The 18,634-nt window shown below is 39.6% G+C and overlaps 2 protein-coding genes across 2 annotated transcripts; one reads left to right on the top strand and one right to left on the bottom strand.

Annotated features, from left to right (window-relative positions):
• Nucleotides 1–1,832: 1,832 nt before the first annotated feature.
• On the bottom strand, nt 1,833–9,278 carry arf2a (ARF GTPase 2a). Its single transcript, XM_028599271.1, has 5 exons — nt 9,025–9,278; nt 5,053–5,207; nt 4,837–4,947; nt 4,603–4,727; nt 1,833–3,175 (listed from the first exon to the last, which is right to left on the bottom strand). The coding sequence occupies exons 2-5, from the start codon at nt 5,195–5,197 to the stop codon at nt 3,014–3,016; spliced, it is 543 nt and encodes a 180-aa protein (XP_028455072.1). The 5' UTR covers nt 5,198–5,207; nt 9,025–9,278; the 3' UTR covers nt 1,833–3,013.
• A 1,655-nt stretch (nt 9,279–10,933) lies between these two features.
• On the top strand, nt 10,934–17,328 carry wnt9b (wingless-type MMTV integration site family, member 9B). The gene is made up of 4 exons (XM_028599885.1): nt 10,934–11,108; nt 11,758–12,011; nt 13,703–13,968; nt 15,403–17,328. The coding sequence occupies exons 1-4, from the start codon at nt 11,023–11,025 to the stop codon at nt 15,862–15,864; spliced, it is 1,068 nt and encodes a 355-aa protein (XP_028455686.1). The 5' UTR covers nt 10,934–11,022; the 3' UTR covers nt 15,865–17,328.
• Nucleotides 17,329–18,634: the final 1,306 nt, after the last annotated feature.

The raw sequence follows: 18,634 nt of genomic DNA, 5'->3' as shown, positions 1-18,634 counted from the left end.
AAATTAAGAGTGAGAGGATGCGGTGGTAGATAATTATTTTTAAAGCTTTAGATGCTGCCAGATTATCTTCTTGTAACTTCTTCATGTAACTGTGGATATATTGAATTATGAATTAATTTCGACTGTCAGGGAAAAGAAATCAGACAAACAAAAACAGAGCTCTTGTTGGAAACAATTTTTCTGAACAAACATGATATGGCCTGAAGAGGACAGATCTGTGTTCTGATCCTGTTGACTGATGGGTGACACATTGAGGATGGCGTGGCGGATTTACATGTCTGTACATTTTACGGAGCAGGAAAACAAGACCTGAAAGGCAACTCACATTGTTGACATCTGTAACATCTTTAATGATGTTGAAAACATAAAAAAAGTGGATTTCGGGCAAAATGGCTCATTTAATCTACACTCAACAATAAAACATGCTGACAGGTTTACAAAATAAAAAGGATTCATATTCTGAATTCTCACTCTTTTAGAGCTGTTATATGTCTTGCACACTGACTTAAGTCTTCTCATAAATTCATAATGGATTTGCCCCTAATTAAACTATCACTATCATGTTATTTATGTGAACTTTACTTCGGCTGCTATAGAGGAATTTGAAAGGATTATCTGTGAGGCATTTAATTCTCATATGAATACCATGAAATGATCAAAGTTATTCATATGGAAATGCCAGTAAAGCAGATGTACAATAGAGATCTCTTTATTATAGTGCATTTATCAAATGTTACAAGCTTAAAAAAAACATAAGGTTATCCAGACAAACATATGCACATACCTTGTCATTTGTGAAACTTCCTTGAAAAGTGAATATTCACATCTGAACATTGGTATGTGGATGATACAGTTAAAATACATTTTCAGACAAAATATTATGTACATTTGTATTTCTTGTTGTTATTTTCTTGTTGGGTCCCGAATTCAATACGTTTTAGGCACCGACCGAATTGCCTCTATAGTATCGAGTATCAAAAAATGCCTTGTCACTCAATACCCAATTTCAATACCTAAGGAGCAAATCTCATCAGCGTCAGTGAGCCAATAAGCATGCAGCATGTTTCCACCAAGATCTAATAATGCTGCCGATTGGTTGTCTAACATTACATATCCTAGAGACGTGCAGGAGAAATACTGTACGTTTGCAAACTGATGTAGCTCACGTAGCTGAAAAATAAATAAAAAGATTTGTGCCATAATGTGTAATGTTGTAAATTCCTTTTGGTTTATAAAATTGGTATTGAAAAAAATAACCTGTATCAAAATAACGGTATTGGTATTGAATTTTTTTTTAATGATACCCAGCCCTAATCAATTATTTTATGAACTCTATGTATTGATGTTTAAGAAATACCCCAACGCAAGGACAAACAAAAACCCCAAAGAATAGTCAATTGGCTATTCTAACATCCCAAGAAAACTTAACTAAAAGCCTAGTCCTAGAAAAACAGAAGGGAAAATTAATTTTCCTTTGGAGGTCAGTGTGATATTATGACCTTGGTGTGCACAGTTCAAGATTGGTTTCTAATTAATCACAGTAGCCTTTGGCATCAGTGTTACTTTAATACTTGCACATTTGCATGTGTGCTGTTGGAGAGCAATGGGAAGGGTTATTGTATATGGGTTCATTGCAAAGGCTGATGGATAAGCCACTGTCTTCACATAGGCCTGTGTTGTGCAAGTTGCTGCTGTTGTGCAAATGATTATACAGGGACATCATGTAAATAACTCCAGGGGAAGTGCCCTGGCTACATGCTGGGGAAACACGATGCTTGAAGCATCAAGGAAGCATTTACAGTCCTGATACATAAGGGGACCAGAGAAAACACTTCCAATTCAACTGTACCTTTAATCAAAGACAATTTTGTGTGCTCTAGAAAACCACAGGTGGGAAAACTCATGCCCTGCAGGTGAACCAAATACTGAACCAAACCCGATGTGCACTTTATGAATCAAAACAATTGGTCCCTAGAGCATTTGCACACCTGGCACGTCAGCTCATCCCAAAGTAAACCAGGTTGTCTGTGCATCAACAGAAACATTAAAAAAAGAAAATGGACACAAAGAAATATATACAATAGAAAATAAGACTACCAGTAAATAAAAGAGAGTGGGAGAAAGTCCAAAAAACAAAAGGCCTCACCGTTCCAGTAACTGGACGAGGCTGAAACCCAAACAGCACCGGAAGGATACACACATCCACCAACAATATAGTAGCTACACACAACACACCTCCATATACGTAAACATACACTGCAACATTTATTGCCTTTACTAGACCCAGTCCTGATGGATCTTTTAATGCTCGGTGTGTAAAAAACAAAACCACATGTAAATATATATCAGGTTATTGCCATAAGAGGGATAACATTTAGAGGTGGCACTGAATTCAATTTAAAAACTGAAGAAATGATTCAAAAACTTCTCTTCAGAAACAGAGATGCCAAATACATTCTGACCCTAACAGGACGTACAACATACAGACTTGGGGATTCAAACATTTATGAAAGAGAGAAAATAAATAAGTATCCAGTGTTCACTTCAGCAGTCAAAATCAACTTAAATCCACCAAAACTCAAACTTTTCAAAACAATGTGAACTGATCTGGGATGTGGGATATTTTACCATATCAAACATGACACTGTGGTATACTGTGTGTCTTCTTTGCAGGGTGAATAAACAGTTCAAAAAGGCCTTAATGTCACTAGCAGATTTAAAAAACAAAATTACGCAGGACTCAATATCCTGTGTCCTTCTTTGCTTTGTGGAGACCAGTGGATTTGGATGTGCCAACACTGGAGGAATGAGATGCTTGAGAGTTAACAGTCTTCAAGGCCCAACATGGCTGCTCCCACTCACATATCCAAAAAACACACACCTACAGTACACAGATGCAGGGTAGCACTGGCCAAAGGTCCAACGCTTCAGAGGAAAAAGAGAAAAGGAGAGAATGAGACCAGGAACCAGTACACTGCAGACAGAGAGGACAGACAGGAGGTGGAGTGATGGATCATTTTGCTTTCTTTAGCTGGTTAGAAAGCCAGTCGAGACCCTCGTAAAGACCATCCCCAGCAGTGGCGCATGTGGCCTGGATATACCAGTTGCGATGGCGCAGGGAGTGTAGGCCCAGCTTGTCTGTGATCTCAGCTGCATTCATTGCATTGGGCAGGTCCTGAAAACACAACACTTTATTAACGACAAGAGAAAAAAGCAACCAACGTTCCCTGCTAAGGTTTGCACGGATCACTTTCTTACCCCCCTGCTTGTGTATGTATACAGACAGCTGCAGGTCCTCTCAGGAAGGCAGTTACCTTGTCAAATTCTCTGACAACACCGCCCTGCTGTCTCTCCTTCATGGCCACAAATCTGAACATGGTGCTGCCCTACCTGCATTCGTCAAATGGTGCGACGAAAAATTGTCTAGATCTATATGTGACGCAAACTAAAGAACTGATAATTGACTATTTGACTTCAGAAAAGGCGGTGTCGAACCTGAAGCGAGCATCATACATCGAGATGTACAAATCGTTCTCGAATACAAATACCTGGGAACTGTGCCTGATTCACAGCTGAAATTGAATGAACGAGAACACAGACTTTAAGGCCCTGACACATCAACCCGACGGCCGACCGTCGGCAGAAAAGGCAGTCAGACTGATCAGTCGGCTCCCCGAGGTCCAAAAAGGTCTGCTCCAAGATCAATGGAGTCCAGCAGAAAAACCTCAGCTCTCTATGGAAGGTGCAAGTGGTCCAGAAAGCTGATAAAATATTAACTCAACCTGACCATGCCCTTTTTAGTGAAATTTTAGTTATGCCATAAGGTCGGCGCTATTATGTTCCTGCAGGGAAAACTAATCGGTATGCAAATTCTTTCATTCCTTCAGCCATTAGGCTACTGAACACAAATCGTTGATCTATGCTCTTGTCACAGGCATGTTGATGTTGATGCTGATTGTTGTCGTTACTCTTGTACTTATTTATTACATGGATGGGATAGACTGTAAAAATTAATGATTAATAAAGTTTTCTATATCTATATCTTTTAAGGCCAATTACAATCACCAATTGCTTATTGCATTAATATCCTTAGCAGAATACTGATCCGACATTCTGTATCTCTCAACTCTCAAATCTCAACGCTGTTGGAGTTGTAACAACAAAAACACTCATGGTTATACAGTGGTGTTACAGTAGGCTGTTTTAAAGAAGAGCATGGCTGCAACAACAGCCAGGTAAGGTGGACAAAAGACAGTAGAGTAGCCCATACCAATCCATTAAAATATGCCCAAAATACATATCCCTAGGATCAGTATGGGAAATCTCTAATATCTAAACAAATCTAATAAATTGGGGTAAGTGCTGCTCTTTCACTTTCTCCACGCAGATTTATCCTGCCTGTCTGGGGGTTGAATCTTCCGATCTCAAGCCCGCTTCTCTAACCTTTAATTTACCACTGCATCTGCAATCGTTGGTCCTTTGATCTTACCATTATGTTAGTGGACCAATCCCCTGTTCAGTGACCAATGATTAATGACCAATTGATAGGTGTCAGGTTCTCCCACTAATGATTTTTTTCTCAGAACAGTGACTCAAATTCACCTGTTTGTTGGCAAACACAAGCAGCACAGCATCCGCCAGCTCATCTTCAGCCAGCATTCGCATCAGCTCCTCCTTCCCCTCACCAGCTCGCTCCCTGTCATTACTATCCACTACAAAGATAAGGCCTGAAAATGGAAAAGAGGGGAGGTTTGTATAAAGAAAGTGGATAAAAGGTCTCCACATGTAATGGAGGATTCAACCAACAGTGGGCTGGCAACATGAGAAGTCTCTCACCTTGTGTGTTTTGGAAGTAATGTTTCCAGAGTGGCCTGATCTTGTCCTGACCGCCAACATCCCACACTGTAAAACTGATGTTCTTGTATTCTACCGTCTCAACATTAAAACCTGCGGATGAAGGGAAAAACAAAGAGATAAAAATGTTTGATAACTTGGCATTGGTAAGAAGACCATGCAGTGTGACAACTTGTAAAGATGCAGGAGAGGACTTACCGATGGTAGGGATTGTGGTAACAATTTCTCCCAGTTTGAGCTTGTACAGGATAGTGGTCTTTCCAGCAGCATCCAGTCCTACCATCAGGATCCTCATTTCTTTCTTGCCAAACAAGCCTTTAAACAGGCTAGCAAAAGCTCCCATCTTGGCTCACCTGCAGAAAGAGAAATATTATCAAGTGGCCAGTTCTCTAAAAATATAGATACCAAACTGTAAACCATGACAGAGATCATTCATCGATGTTGTTCCACCTTCATTTTGTTGTTGGCTGACCTGTGACTTTAAGATTGTTTCTGTCGGTTACACATAGCTGGCAAATTGACTGTTGTGCTATAGACAACACTAAACATCACCTCCGAAGGCCTATTAAGTATAAATTCTGATCCGAGTCCTCCAATATTGTATACTGGCCAATACCAAGTCCAATCTGATAATTATATTTACCTAAATGCGATTAAATATATTTGACACATTAAAACAACAGCTGTAGCTACTAACTCGGACATGTCTTCCTGTCTAGCCTGTTATCAAGTTACTCACAGAATTAATGTTATTTAGCAACAGCTTCTATGGGCTGCCGCCACAGTGTTTGTCATTTTAACTGACAAAAGCTTGATGGTGGTGATGGTTAAGTGATGAGGTAAACAAGTCAGACCATTGCACTTTATATCAAAGTATTGGTAAGTAAGCCACTTTTGCAGTGTAAAGTGACTTCATTGAGCACATGTTCATCAAGCTACCCATTTGGCCAATTACATTTTTTGATCCTGTTTAAGTGACACTGCTGTGACATGACATCACAAAGCTCCAGCATGCAGTACTAGTTCCATAAACATAACTGAAATACCCCAGCATTACATACATGTAATTATAATACATATGTCCAAATAGAGGTTATTCAATTCAATTTCTTTCTTTTGAACACTTATGAAGACCTTTTTAATACCACATAGAACGGCCTATAGGATATAACAACAATTTTCTAATGCTATAATGAATTAAAGCAATGCAACCTAGTCCTTGCAGCAGAAAATGGATAGATTCGCCAATTAAAAATTATTCACTCAGTTCATTAGATTTTTCTACACTGTTTTCTGCAAAAAAAGACCTGCAGATACTCCTATGTGCTCACTTTCTTGTTTTTTAGACTAATTATGTAGAAATATGCTGGTTCAAACTACAATATCTTTAAGTAAAATTCCTCATCTATGACAGAAATTTTCATCATGGACTGAAAGTCATGAAGCCAGGTTGGATGACAAATGCAGACCCATATGTAGACCAGTTGAACCACAGACTTGAGTTTAACCTGTACTGAACCCAACTGACACCAGACAGCCTTTGCTTGCTGTAAAGTTTGAATGCAGAAATCTGTGATTTAGGTTCCCTAACACGTTCACTTTCATTACGGTTTGTTAATCATATAGTCTATAAAATGTCAAAAATTACAAATAGCTATCGCAAAAGTCAGAAAACATAAATTATGTAATTAAATTATTTATTAAATGCCATTTAATTAATCAATTAGCAGTTGCAGATTCATTTTCTGTTGCCTACTGTCAACTACTTGATTAACTGACGAATCATTACAGCTCGAAATAGCTATCTAATATACTGTATGTCACTCTTCACCTTAACATTCAGCAAATTCTGCATTCATAGTCATGTTATGCTCCATGACAATCAACTGTAAATCATGTTTCTGTTGTGTTTTTCTCAACCTACACCTGCCTATAGTTGTAGTTTCTGAAGAACAACTTGTTGGCAAGTTGGTGCTAATCTCTATTGCACTATTGAGCTGCATATTTACCACACAGCTGAGCAAAACAAGTTTAGGCACGGTGTCTCTAGTTGTCAACAGACATTGTGTCCTAATGTAGCCTCAACTTTAGTATCATAACCATGTAGTCCTGAAACAACGAGTCTATTATTCGAAGAAAAAAAAAACGTATTGCCAGCTATGTAGATAATTTAATTAGCCTATTTAAGTAATTTATCAAGACAAATGCCGGTAACACTTACAATACAATAAGGTACACAAAAAAATAGGTAGTTAATGATTAGTTACTGTTTTTGAAAGGGTAGTTACCCTTTTTCAGAAGGGTAGTTACCCTTTTTGAAAAGGGTAGTTACCCTTGTTCAGAAGGGTAGTTACCCTTTTTCAAAAGGGTAGTTACCCTTTTTCAGAAGGGTAATGAATGGTTAGTTACCCTTTTTCAGAAGGGTAGTTACCCTTTTTGAAAAGGGTAGTTACCCTTTTTGAGAAGGGTACTTACCCTTTTTCAGAAGGGTAACGAATGGTTAGTTACCCTTTTTCAAAAGGGTAGTTACCCCTTTTCAGAAGGGTAACAAATGGTTAGTTACCCTTTTTGAAAAGGGTAGTTACCCTTTTTGAAAAGGGTAGTTGCCCTTTTTCAGAAGGGTAGTTACCCTTTTTGAAAAGAGTAGTTACCCCTTTTCAGAAGGGTAGTTACCATTTTTTAGAAGGGTAGCGAATGGTTAGTTACCCTTTTTGAAAGGGTAGTTACCCTTTTTCAAAAGGGTAACTAACCATTCGTTACCCTTCTGAAAAGGGTAACTACCCTTTTCAAAAAGGGTAACTACCCTTTCAAAAAGGGTAACCACCCTTTTCAAAAAGGTTAACTAACCATTCGTTACCCTTCTGAAAAAGGGTAACTACCCTTTTGAAAAAGGGTAACTACTCTTTTCAAAAAGGGTAACTACCCTTCTGAAAAGGGGTAACCACCCTTTTCAAAAAGGGTAACTACCCTTTTGAAAAAGGGTAACTAACCATTCGTTACCCTTCTGAAAAAGGGTAACTACCCTTTTAAAAAAGGGTAACTACCCATTCGTTACCCTTCTGAAAAAGGGTAACTACCCTTTTCAAAAAGGGTAACTAACCATTCGTTACCCTTCTGAAAAAGGGTAACTACCCTTCTGAAAAAGGGTAACTACCCTTTTCAAAAAGGGTAACTAACCATTCGTTACCCTTCTGAAAAAGGGTAACTACCCTTTTAAAAAAGGGTAACTAACCATTCGTTACCCTTCTGAAAAAGGGTAACTACCCTTTTCAAAAAGGGTAACTAACCATTCGTTACCCTTCTGAAAAAGGGTAACTACCCTTCTGAAAAAGGGTAACTACCCTTTTCAAAAAGGGTAACTAACCATTCATTACCCTTCTGAAAAAGGGTAACTACCCTTTGAAAAAGGGTAACTACCCTTCTGAAAAAGGGTAACAACCATTTTCAAAAAGGGTAACTACCCTTCTGAAAAAGGGTAACTACCCTTTCAAAAACAGTAACTAATCATTAACTACCTATTTTTTAGTGTATCTTATTGTAAAGTGTTACCCATTGATTCAGTGATTAATCGATATAAAGAAAACCTGACAGATTCATTGATAATGAAAAACTTGAGTTGCAGAACCAAAAAAAAAAAAAAAAAATATATATATTATTATTTTTTTTTTTTTTTTAAGTTACATAGCCTAGCTATATCACAATTAATTTCTGTATTGGTGAAATCCCAACAAACCTATTTTTTTAATTCATTCATCGGGGGCTAGGATAGCATCCTGGTTCTCAAACAAATGACGTACTTTCGATTAACGTTAATAGCTAACGTTACTCCTTTGAGTAAACAGGAATGTTCTTTTTTTTCTACACCTTTATTTCTTACAAAAAAGACAACTTACATTTAGAGTTCACAGTCAGCAAACACATTTAAATTAGTGAGCTGACAATAAAGCAGGCGTTAACCCAAGCTAGCCTAACGTTAACGTTAGCTATATTTGAGGAAGAATAACATTAGCTAGATTACCGTTTACAGCATAGGATACTCCGTCACGTACAAATAAGACTGTGACTGACGTTAACAGGTTATTGCTCGCCACTTATTTAAATGAAAATTAATATCTAACTGGATATGACTGAAACTAGTGTTAAATGTTTAATTACAAATAATAGTTGTACCTTTACTGGTGCTTCTAAATCCTTCTTCCTGGTCTTGACCAAGGCTTAATAAATGAAGACAAGACACGTCTCTGAATCTGCTCTGAACCTCCGGTGCTGAAGAAATGAAGCCAATGCGGAAGTGCAAACAGCTGCAGTTAATCGAGTGGCCACTTGAGGCTGGCTCCAAAAGGGAGTCAATCTCCATAGACCCCTATGTTGAAATCATTGACAGTCTATGGTTGAAATGCACGCCTTTCCAGCAGAATTAAACACTTTCACAGCCTGTTACGACAACAAAACGGGTTTGGATGTATAGCTAAGTTCTCCCTTCATTATAACTGTGTGGCGCATCATATCATTTGGAGATGATACATCTGTCATGAAACACCCACAGGAGGAAGGAGGAGAGTGAGAAACGTTATTGGGTTATGGTCACTTTTATCACCATACATTAAAAAGAGAAAAGAAGAAAAAAAAAATGTAAGGAAAAATTTGTCACAGTTTCACACTTAGTTTGACCCCCTTTCATGGTTGTCAAAGGTTAAGGCCCCCTTTCTGAACCCTGTAGGATAGTAGCCTAGTGATTGTGTAAATTATTTCTAGGTCCCTCCTAAATGCAAATGTGTTACAACCTTATCCTCTGAACTTCTTTACCTTGTACCAACCAGTATGTACCTCACAAGCATTTAACTGGCGCTAATATTTACAAAATTTTGAATCTAAAGCATATTTCCTCATCTGGATTATGGGGGACGAACAGCAAATACTCAGCAACTATTTTGATGATAAATTAATCGTATAATAAACATGAAAAATTATATTCTCTGCCTCCAATTTCTCAATTGAGTGGATTTGCTGCTTCTCTCTGTTTTATATGATATTATATGACAATGTTTTTGGAATTGTGACTTTTAGTTGACAAGACATTTGAAGACATCACCTTTGGCTTTAGGAAATTGTGATGGGTGATTGTCACCATTTTCTCACATTTTATCAAGCAAATGATTAATTAATCAATAAAAAATAATCTGCTACATCTCCTCAGCTCTTACTTTTAAATTCATTCATGTTCCCAGATTGAATTTCTATATTGAATCCACTAGATGGGGCTCTATCCATGGTTGTTTTTTTTTCTCTCTAAAGGACCAATGAAGTTTGAAAGTACATGGAGTGTGTGGTTCATGGAAGAACAGGCTATAGGTCCTTTAATAATATACTACATGGTTGTGTCCTTTAATCTCAGACTTCATGGATCATTTACATCTCATCCATATGGTTCTCTTGAATGCTGTGCTTTAATTTGTTTGCAAGATTGGTGGATTTTGCTGCCTAGAAGCAATGATTATAATGTAATAACTTATATGTCTAAAATGGAGAAATTCTCTTTTGCTTTATCCATGGTCAAGGACACTTCAGGGTGGATGTATACTGCCTTTGTGGGTTAAACTCCGGGACTGGTGGAGCTTCGGGCTCTGATCATGAAACCACCATGCTGCTTTTAAATATGCTGAATATCATTTCTAAGACTACTGATCAACAGAATGGCAATTTATGCAAACAATTTAACCTTAGTTGATTACTTAATGAGTTGAGACCTACTGACCACAAATAAAAGCTCTGACATCAAAGAAAGGAGTTTTTAAGTTTCCCTAAAAATGTCCCAATTTAAAGTTTTCATCTCAGTACATAACTAGGATGGGGGTACCCAGAATATTCAAGATTTCCATATCACAGCAGGTAAACCCAGTCATTTTGCAGCTTCGTCCACCTGGGTGGCGTTACAGTGGGAGGGAATATACAGTAACAATAATGAGAGAATCCAATGAGGGTGCAGCAAGATGATGCCCCCCTCCTCTCCAGCAAAGGGCCCTGCCTCCCAGCGGACCACTGGGCCTGTCGCACCGGATTGAAAGTCTGTGTACATGTGGGGCCGCTTAAAGAGGTGCGCCGACCAAACGGCACAGACTTTCTCCGTTGAAGAATCAGCGAGATGAAGAGCAGCGCCAACCCGGCACCATGCGCTCCAGGCTCCCACGGACCGCCTGCTTATTGCGACTCTTTGCACTCTGCATCATCCTCTCGCACACTGCAGCTTATTTTGGGTCAGCCGATTTGTTTTTTACTTCTGTTCATCACATTTATTGGTTGCCTTTGTTGTTTTAACCCTTAGAGGAGATCAAAACGTCAACCATTACAAACTTTAGCCAAATTACGCACGCGTAATTGTGCGCAAACTATTGAGGTAAATTGTTATTGTGTTGTTCGAAACCGCTAGTTTTTTTTATTGTCATGCTAATTTGTTGCAATATACTATTTCCCTCACCAGTTGTAATTTAAGATGTATCTCAACCAAATTAATCTGAATTATTTGACTATTCTTACGTTTTCCTGGATTTGTTAAATTACCGTTCATTTTACCCGTATATGGATTTTTATTGTTTAGTGTTGTTACAAATCAGAAAAAAAACAAAAACCCCTATTTTTTAGTTTAATTTTACTGACGGAGTAAATTAACTTTTTCCAGGTGGCAAGACTGAGTAAACAGCGTAAAACAACAAATTCGTCACATGTTTCTATTAGGTCTAATAATAACGGCATCGATGGAATAATTATTAGAAAATGTTTCAGCGTAATAGTAGCCACGTATAACTACAGTTTATGTCAAAGTTAGATGCATTTATGCACTGCATTTATCAAAGACTAACTCACAAATGCAACTCATCGGGCTTTGTTTTTTCTCTCCTCTCCAAGGCTGACAGGTCGGGAACCCTTGGTGTTTTTACCAGGTCCGTTTTCCAATGAACCTCCGACAGGCAAGGCCCACCTGAAGCAGTGCGAGCAGATGACTCTGACCAGGCGGCAGAAGAGGCTGTGTCGCAGGGAGCCTGGTCTGGCCGAGACGCTGAGGGAGTCGGTGCGCCTCAGTCTCCTGGAGTGTCGGTATCAGTTCAGGAATGAGCGCTGGAACTGCAGTCTGGACGGCCGTGGAAGCCTTCTGAAAAGAGGTAAGAATACAATTTCAACACGCTTTACAGTTTTAGCACTTTGTTGATCCGTCATCTGAAGCGGCTTGCTGGGCTCAAACCTGACACCACCCAGTTGCGCAGTCCCTTTTGTGTATTTTATCTTTATTTGTCTTAAAATTTATTTACATAAAGTGAGACAGGTGCATAGCTGCCATTTTTTTTTAATCTACATCCACTTAGATGGCGGTATGTTTTTTTGTGTGTCCTGCTGAAGTGTCTCTGAGCAAGATACCAAAATGGCGTGCTGAGCCACATCTGCCTGCATAGCCCTGACGCTGATGGCAACATCCATTTATCTTAAAACCAAATGATTATCTACAGCAAAAGTAGTAGGAAGTTGAGAACAAACGTTTTGGGCCAAGACTGGAGACAGTAATCAAATAATGATTGCGGTGTACCTTTAATAAAAATATAGATTTATTTTTTAATCAATAATGACTCATAAGCCATGCAGACAAGACAGGGATGTGGTCAAATGTAAACATTTAAAGTTACATTTCCATATAGGATCGTGTTAATTATCACAAAAAATAGTATAAAATGAATATCAGTTAATATATTATGTCTATGTCTTTAATAATAAAACACATACAAAATGGTTTTTAGACTATCAAATGTTTGTATTGATTGTTGCTGCCTTTCCTTACTCGGCCCTGATTTTACAACATAGAAATTAGCTTTTCTATTAACTTTTATCTAACATTTGGAGAGATTGCTAGTATATCATTTTTTTTTAGAGTTGTGACAAAGTGACTGTGATTTAAAGTCACAGTCATTCTTGTGTACTTCGAGCAACTGTAACACCAAAGCGTTGGTCACAATGACACCGGGTGACACTTCTAAATCCTTTTTCTTTTATTGTGTAACTTAAGATGTTCTGCACACTCCCTTGACTTGATACAACCCCTGAAAAGTTTTCAAAAAGTAGTGTACTTAAATATTTTTTCCATGACCTGATTCAACCATTGATTAGCTACACTTAAGATATGCCATACTAAATCACCATATTGGATATAGCTCAAGTCCCCTGCAGGTCTGCTGTGCACAGAAAATGCTTTATGCATATGGATATCAGTGTGTGGGAGAACATGAACAGGTCAGCATGGAGGTAATGAGGGAGTAGAAAGCCAAGAAATGTGGTGCGGTGGAGAGTGCTCAAGCCCCGTGGTTATTTTTATCTCGGGAAAGCGCCCATTCAGAGAGGAAAAGGGTGGCATGATTACCCACTTTCATCTGGGAAAATCCTTCCTAGTCAAAATAATAATTAATTGGATCAAAATATACCCTGGTGATGGTTCTGGGTGAAGCAAATAACAGTGTGTAACCAAAAGGAAAGAAGAGGAATTATTACACATGCCATTTTGCAGAATAATGCTGAGGTTGTAGCAAACCATGACAACTTAGTGAGCTCTTTGGAAACATTTTGGCTTAAAGGCTTACTCAGTGACACAAAAGGCATTTGGATGATTGTAAACTATTAATTAATCTCTTAAACTATACACAGTTTGCACTCAGAACACGTTTTTTAATGACAAAAATAGCTCTTGCATTAAAAGCTTTGTAAATTCAGCTCTTTAAATCGGTCCTAGATATAGACAAATTTACATTTAAACATTACAAACGTTTACACAACATTAATCCACCTCCTCTGTCTTTTACATCTATCCCAGCATTCAAGGAGACTGCCTTCCTACTGGCAGTGTCCTCTGCGGCGCTAACCCATGCACTTGCCAAAGCGTGCAGCTCAGGCCGAATGGAGAGGTGCACATGTGACGACTCCCCCGGCATCCAGCATCGAGAAGCGTGGCAGTGGGGGGTCTGCGGGGACAACCTGAAATATAGCACCAAGTTTCTCAAGAAGTTCCTTGGCCAAAAGAAGGTCAGCAAGGACCTGAGGGCTCAAGTTGACACACACAACATCAACGTTGGAATTCGGGTGAGTGTGAACAAATAAAGCCAAAGGAGTAGAAATTTTACGTCAGATGTGGTTCAGCAAAACAGCCCCCTCTTCCCTTTATGATGCTGTTGCCTCCCGAGGCATCACAAACATCACCTATACCTGAGCCACACTTAGCTCAATTAGTTGGGCTACAATTTTACACTACAGTTATACCTCTGGCACACTCCAGCACCATTAGAGGATACAGAATTGTAAACCTCACCTGCATATTTTTCACAGTGCCAGCCAGACAAATGCCCCTTTATTTGCTGCCGTCGTTGGCCTTGGAGGATAATAAAGAGACAGAGGGTGAGGCAGTGCAGCAGGGAGTCAAGACGGCTGTGGGATCGTTGGAGCCAGGTGTTCTTAGACATGATAAAGCTTGCTGTGCGGGCCTACAGAAAATTAAAGGTCTCATGTCGGAGAGAACGATTATAACCGAGGCCTCTTTTTAATATACGAACGAGCATTTTTTTCCACTTACTGGATCACTGTGCTCTTCATAAATCCACCTAATGTTCATAACCACCACTGTGTTGCTATGAAATGGCAGGCCCCAGGGTCCTACTCCGGCAGCTCACACCTAGGGAGAGCCAGAAAGAAACAACACAACAGGAAGAACTGAAGGCATCAGTCTTATCTCATCTTTACTGAGTTAAATGTTTTCCTCACTTTACACCAATGTGGCCGAGAAGAGACCACGAGTCGTGTTAACAGAAACATGAAGCGGTTGGCGTCCCCCCTCATCTTTCAGTAATGGTGCTCTGAAGCCCCTGAGGGGTTCATACCTGCAAAGGGAGGAACTGAGCAGCACTTTTAAACCCAGAATTACCCTCTGGCTCCCTCTGTATGACCTGTCTCTGGCCCCCGCCAAGACAGCAGCTCTCAGGCTGAGTGATCGCGCTCTCATCACTGACCATCAAGCTTAGTGAACTATTAACCTAAATGGCACCATGGCAAAACGCTGCTACTTTTTTTTTTTGGCACTTCTTGTACAGAAATTCTTATCAATGTTTTCCATGAGCAGGCATGTACAAAGAACAGGGTGGAGAGATTCCACTGTCTGCACCGTTTGTCACCAATGCCTCGGGCCTGAGGAAAGAGACAGGAGAGAAGCAGACAGAGCTAGTTTCAACACATTGAGAAAAAAAATAAATTGCAAGAGCTGTCCAAGTGAGAAATGTGAAGTAAATGAAATACGACATTCTGAACAGTCCTCCTCAATCCATTATGTCAAAATTTTTGACTGAGGTGGGCTAAGGTGCACGTTCCCAGACCACCACTCTTAACCCTCTACCCACCCTGCAGGAAACTGTCTCACTCTGTCCAGATAGACCTCCCAGATAAGAGGCCAGGTAATGAATCAAACTGAAAGAACTGACATCTCTGCATTTTCTTCCACTCCTTTGCTTTTTTTCCCTCACATCTCAGGCAGTGAAGAGTGGGCTGAAAACAACCTGCAAGTGTCACGGTGTCTCCGGCTCTTGTGCCGTACGGACTTGCTGGAAGCAGCTGTCTCCTTTCCATGACACTGGACGGCTGCTGAAGTACAGGTATGACACCGCGGTGCGAGTGCTGAGTGTCACCAACGCAGCCACCGGGGAGACGGAGCTCGCTGGGCCCCGTCGCCACGGCCAGAGCCTTCGTACTACTGACCTGGTCTACCTGGAAGACTCCCCCAGCTTCTGCAGGCCCTCGCGCTACTCCCCGGGTACAGGCGGCCGGTCGTGTGCCAAAGACACCAGTTGTCAGAGTCTGTGCTGCGGACGTGGTTACAACACAGCCATGCGCCTCACCAGCCTGTCCTGCCACTGCCAGGTACGCTGGTGCTGCCACGTGGAGTGTCAGACATGTGTGAGAGAGGAGGAGGTGTACACCTGCAAAAACGCATAACAAATAATAAGAGAGAAGAAATATGAGAGAGACAAAGTGAGTTCATCATTGACCTGACATACTGTATTGACATGGCTGAACTATAAGCTCCTATAGACAATTCGCTGAGGGATCTCACACCAGAGCATGTCTTTGCAGATCTCCAGTCTGGCCTGCATGTGATTTGGGGAGGAATACACACTTGTAACATTATAATATTGCTGGTTATTTGCTAATCATCACCGATTTGATACGCAGCAGCTTACTGTAGGTGAGGATGTTTTCAAACTACTCTGCTTTTCTCTTGCTGGATGCACTGAATTCCCACTCCTCTGGGACGTAGGGGAAATGAGCTCTTAAAACAGGTACTGGACTGGACGTCACCAGCAGTACGACGTCAAACCCCCGTCTGCAGGGGATCTCTTGACACTGACTTTGTTGTATTGTAATTACGCTGGCCCCTTCCACTTGACTATTTATTGTATCAGTCATTGTATCTGTTGTACTGCTGATTTATACTTTAACCTTCTTGTAATTGCCACTAAGGCTAAAATGGCCTTAAAAGGAATCCACCTGTCTGTCTTTCTGTCTGCTGTGGAGAAATGTTAGGTGTTCATTTCTGATTAAAAAGCACTTAAGTTGCTCTTGCTACATATGATACAAAGTATATAATTAATCATAGACGTTAGAAAAATCTATAGGTCTAAATATGTTTAAACAGAATCACTGGAAGCTTTGAGGGGTGCCACTGATATACATTGTTACAAGCATTAACAGGGTTATTGTGTAAAGAAACAAGCTGGGTTTCAGTTGCTCTTATGGAAATGTCTATGGAAATCTCTACATGTAGCCTAATGTCTGCTCAACAGAACAAAGGGAACTACACGGGGTAATAGTGAGGGAAACACCAAACAGTGTCTTTGATAAACAAAAGAATGAAAAACGCTTCATTTCTGAACATACCACCCCTCCTCTTGTATTTCTTCTATTTATAGAAGCACACACAATGCTATACTTTCAAGTTTAAAATTGCCTGCCAGAACTATTTGGTTTTCAAAGTCTAATTTAGCCACATCTTTGTTCCAAAATGCCTTTGAAGTGGGCTAATCGTGCTCCTCATTTTCCCAAATTGCTAATCAAGGAAAATCCCCATGTTTACTCACTTATCCTTACATCTAAGACAACTCTCATGCGTCCATTTGTGCAAGTCAAAAGTGCACATTACACCCAAGGGTTTATTTTATTGGCCAGTTTATGTTTTGTTTGAGTGATTCTAAACTGTATATATATGATATGAATATAACTCATGTCAGGGCTCCAGGCATATGACAATGTGGAATCGTATTTTTCTACCTCACTTCATCTTTTGGCAAATATCAGTAAGATTTATGAGCTATGCAAAATTAAGTCCTGTCCTTTGCATTAGTTTTTAAAAGATCATATTTTAGATTGTTGTACAGTTCTTTTGAATTTGGTAATACATATCTCCAGACTCCAAATGTATTTTTTTAATCTTGTTGCATTACTTTCTTATTTAAAATAAATAAGATTATTAAATGGACATACATTTGTAAGAGCTGTGTGTTTGTTGTGTCTTGTTCAGTTGCCGCAGGCAGGTACCCTTAACCGTGCTCTCGCACACATGCACGCACACTCCACACGCAACCGCAATACACCTGCTTGAAACTCTGTGCCCTGCATCTATCGAGCAAAACCACTTCCTGCTGATACTGCCCTGCCCTCCTTTTCATCTGAAAGGACTGTGGTCTGGCTGCATCACCCTCAAGCGCCCAGTAAAAGGTGAGGGGTGGGTGGAGGACACGCATACAGGTGTTGCGCCTCTAGCCAGCACACCAACCACGATGGCAATCATAATGACGACAATGACTCAGAAGAATGCTGTCTTACAGAGCGTTTGACCCTCAATTCATCATTAGAAAGTAACATTGCGCTGCCCCAGAATGACGATGAGAGCAGTTTATATGCTATTATCTGTGAATCATAACGTTCCACTCATTTGCAAAACATCAGTGAACCCACAGCATACAGAGGGCTATTGTATGAGGTATTTATAGTGTGTGCTCTGGTGCTTTTGATGTTGCTCTCTAATTACTATGATTACACATTATTATTCCTTATTAGATTATCAACCAGAGACGCCAAGTATTGCAGTGAATTATAGGACAATTTTAAAGTTACTAAGTTTAATGACCTTTACAATCTCTATCATGGTTGTACAATATATTATGTTGTTGGAGCAAATTATCTCTCAGTGTCATGAGTACACTGCATGACAAAAATCAGCCCTTTTTTATGTAACGATAAAACGTGATAAAACTATGAGATGAGCCAAATGTTGTTTAATTTCAGCCATATGACAAATATGTTTGTTTTTCGTTTGGAGGCCACAGTTCTGAGACAAAAGGGTTTTAAAGGGGATAAGGCTAAAAGGTTTTCCTCATGTAAAAGAGAAAATAATCATCAATCTTTCTACTCTACTATCTCTTATCTTTTTTTAGATTCCTAAAATGTGATAATTGCTAAAAAACAAACAAAAACAAAGATATATTTTCTTCAGCACTAAAAATCTTATCGTTCCAGAATGAAAACCGTGTGTCTCTAAATCTGGCACGTTTTTAATTTTTCCGCTAAACTGACGGAGTTTGTGTTTCTTTATGGGTTGAGAAAATCCTTCCACTTCTAAAGTTATAAACACCATTTTAAACTTTACTGCATTGGCTGAAGAATACATTTGTCACAAAGCTGAAAACAAGCGGCTTTTTCTTAGCTC

Source organism: Perca flavescens, chromosome 15, assembly GCF_004354835.1.
Source record: "Perca flavescens isolate YP-PL-M2 chromosome 15, PFLA_1.0, whole genome shotgun sequence".
NCBI lineage: Eukaryota > Metazoa > Chordata > Actinopteri > Perciformes > Percidae > Perca > Perca flavescens.
This window is presented reverse-complemented; position numbering and strand designations above follow the sequence as displayed.

Coding starts and splice junctions, on each gene's coding strand:
- arf2a (XM_028599271.1), bottom strand. CDS start 5,197: ATGGGAGCTTTTGCTAGCCTGTTTAAAGGCTTGTTTGGCAAGAAAGAA. Junction 4,948..5,052: donor TACCACAATCCCTACCATCG/GTAAGTCCTCTC, acceptor CTTCATCCGCAG/GTTTTAATGTTGAGACGGTA. Junction 3,176..4,602: donor TTGTGTTTGCCAACAAACAG/GTGAATTTGAGT, acceptor TTGTGTTTTCAG/GACCTGCCCAATGCAATGAA.
- wnt9b (XM_028599885.1), top strand. CDS start 11,023: ATGCGCTCCAGGCTCCCACGGACCGCCTGCTTATTGCGACTCTTTGCA. Junction 11,109..11,757: donor CACACTGCAGCTTATTTTGG/GTCAGCCGATTT, acceptor CTCCTCTCCAAG/GCTGACAGGTCGGGAACCCT. Junction 12,012..13,702: donor TGGAAGCCTTCTGAAAAGAG/GTAAGAATACAA, acceptor CATCTATCCCAG/CATTCAAGGAGACTGCCTTC.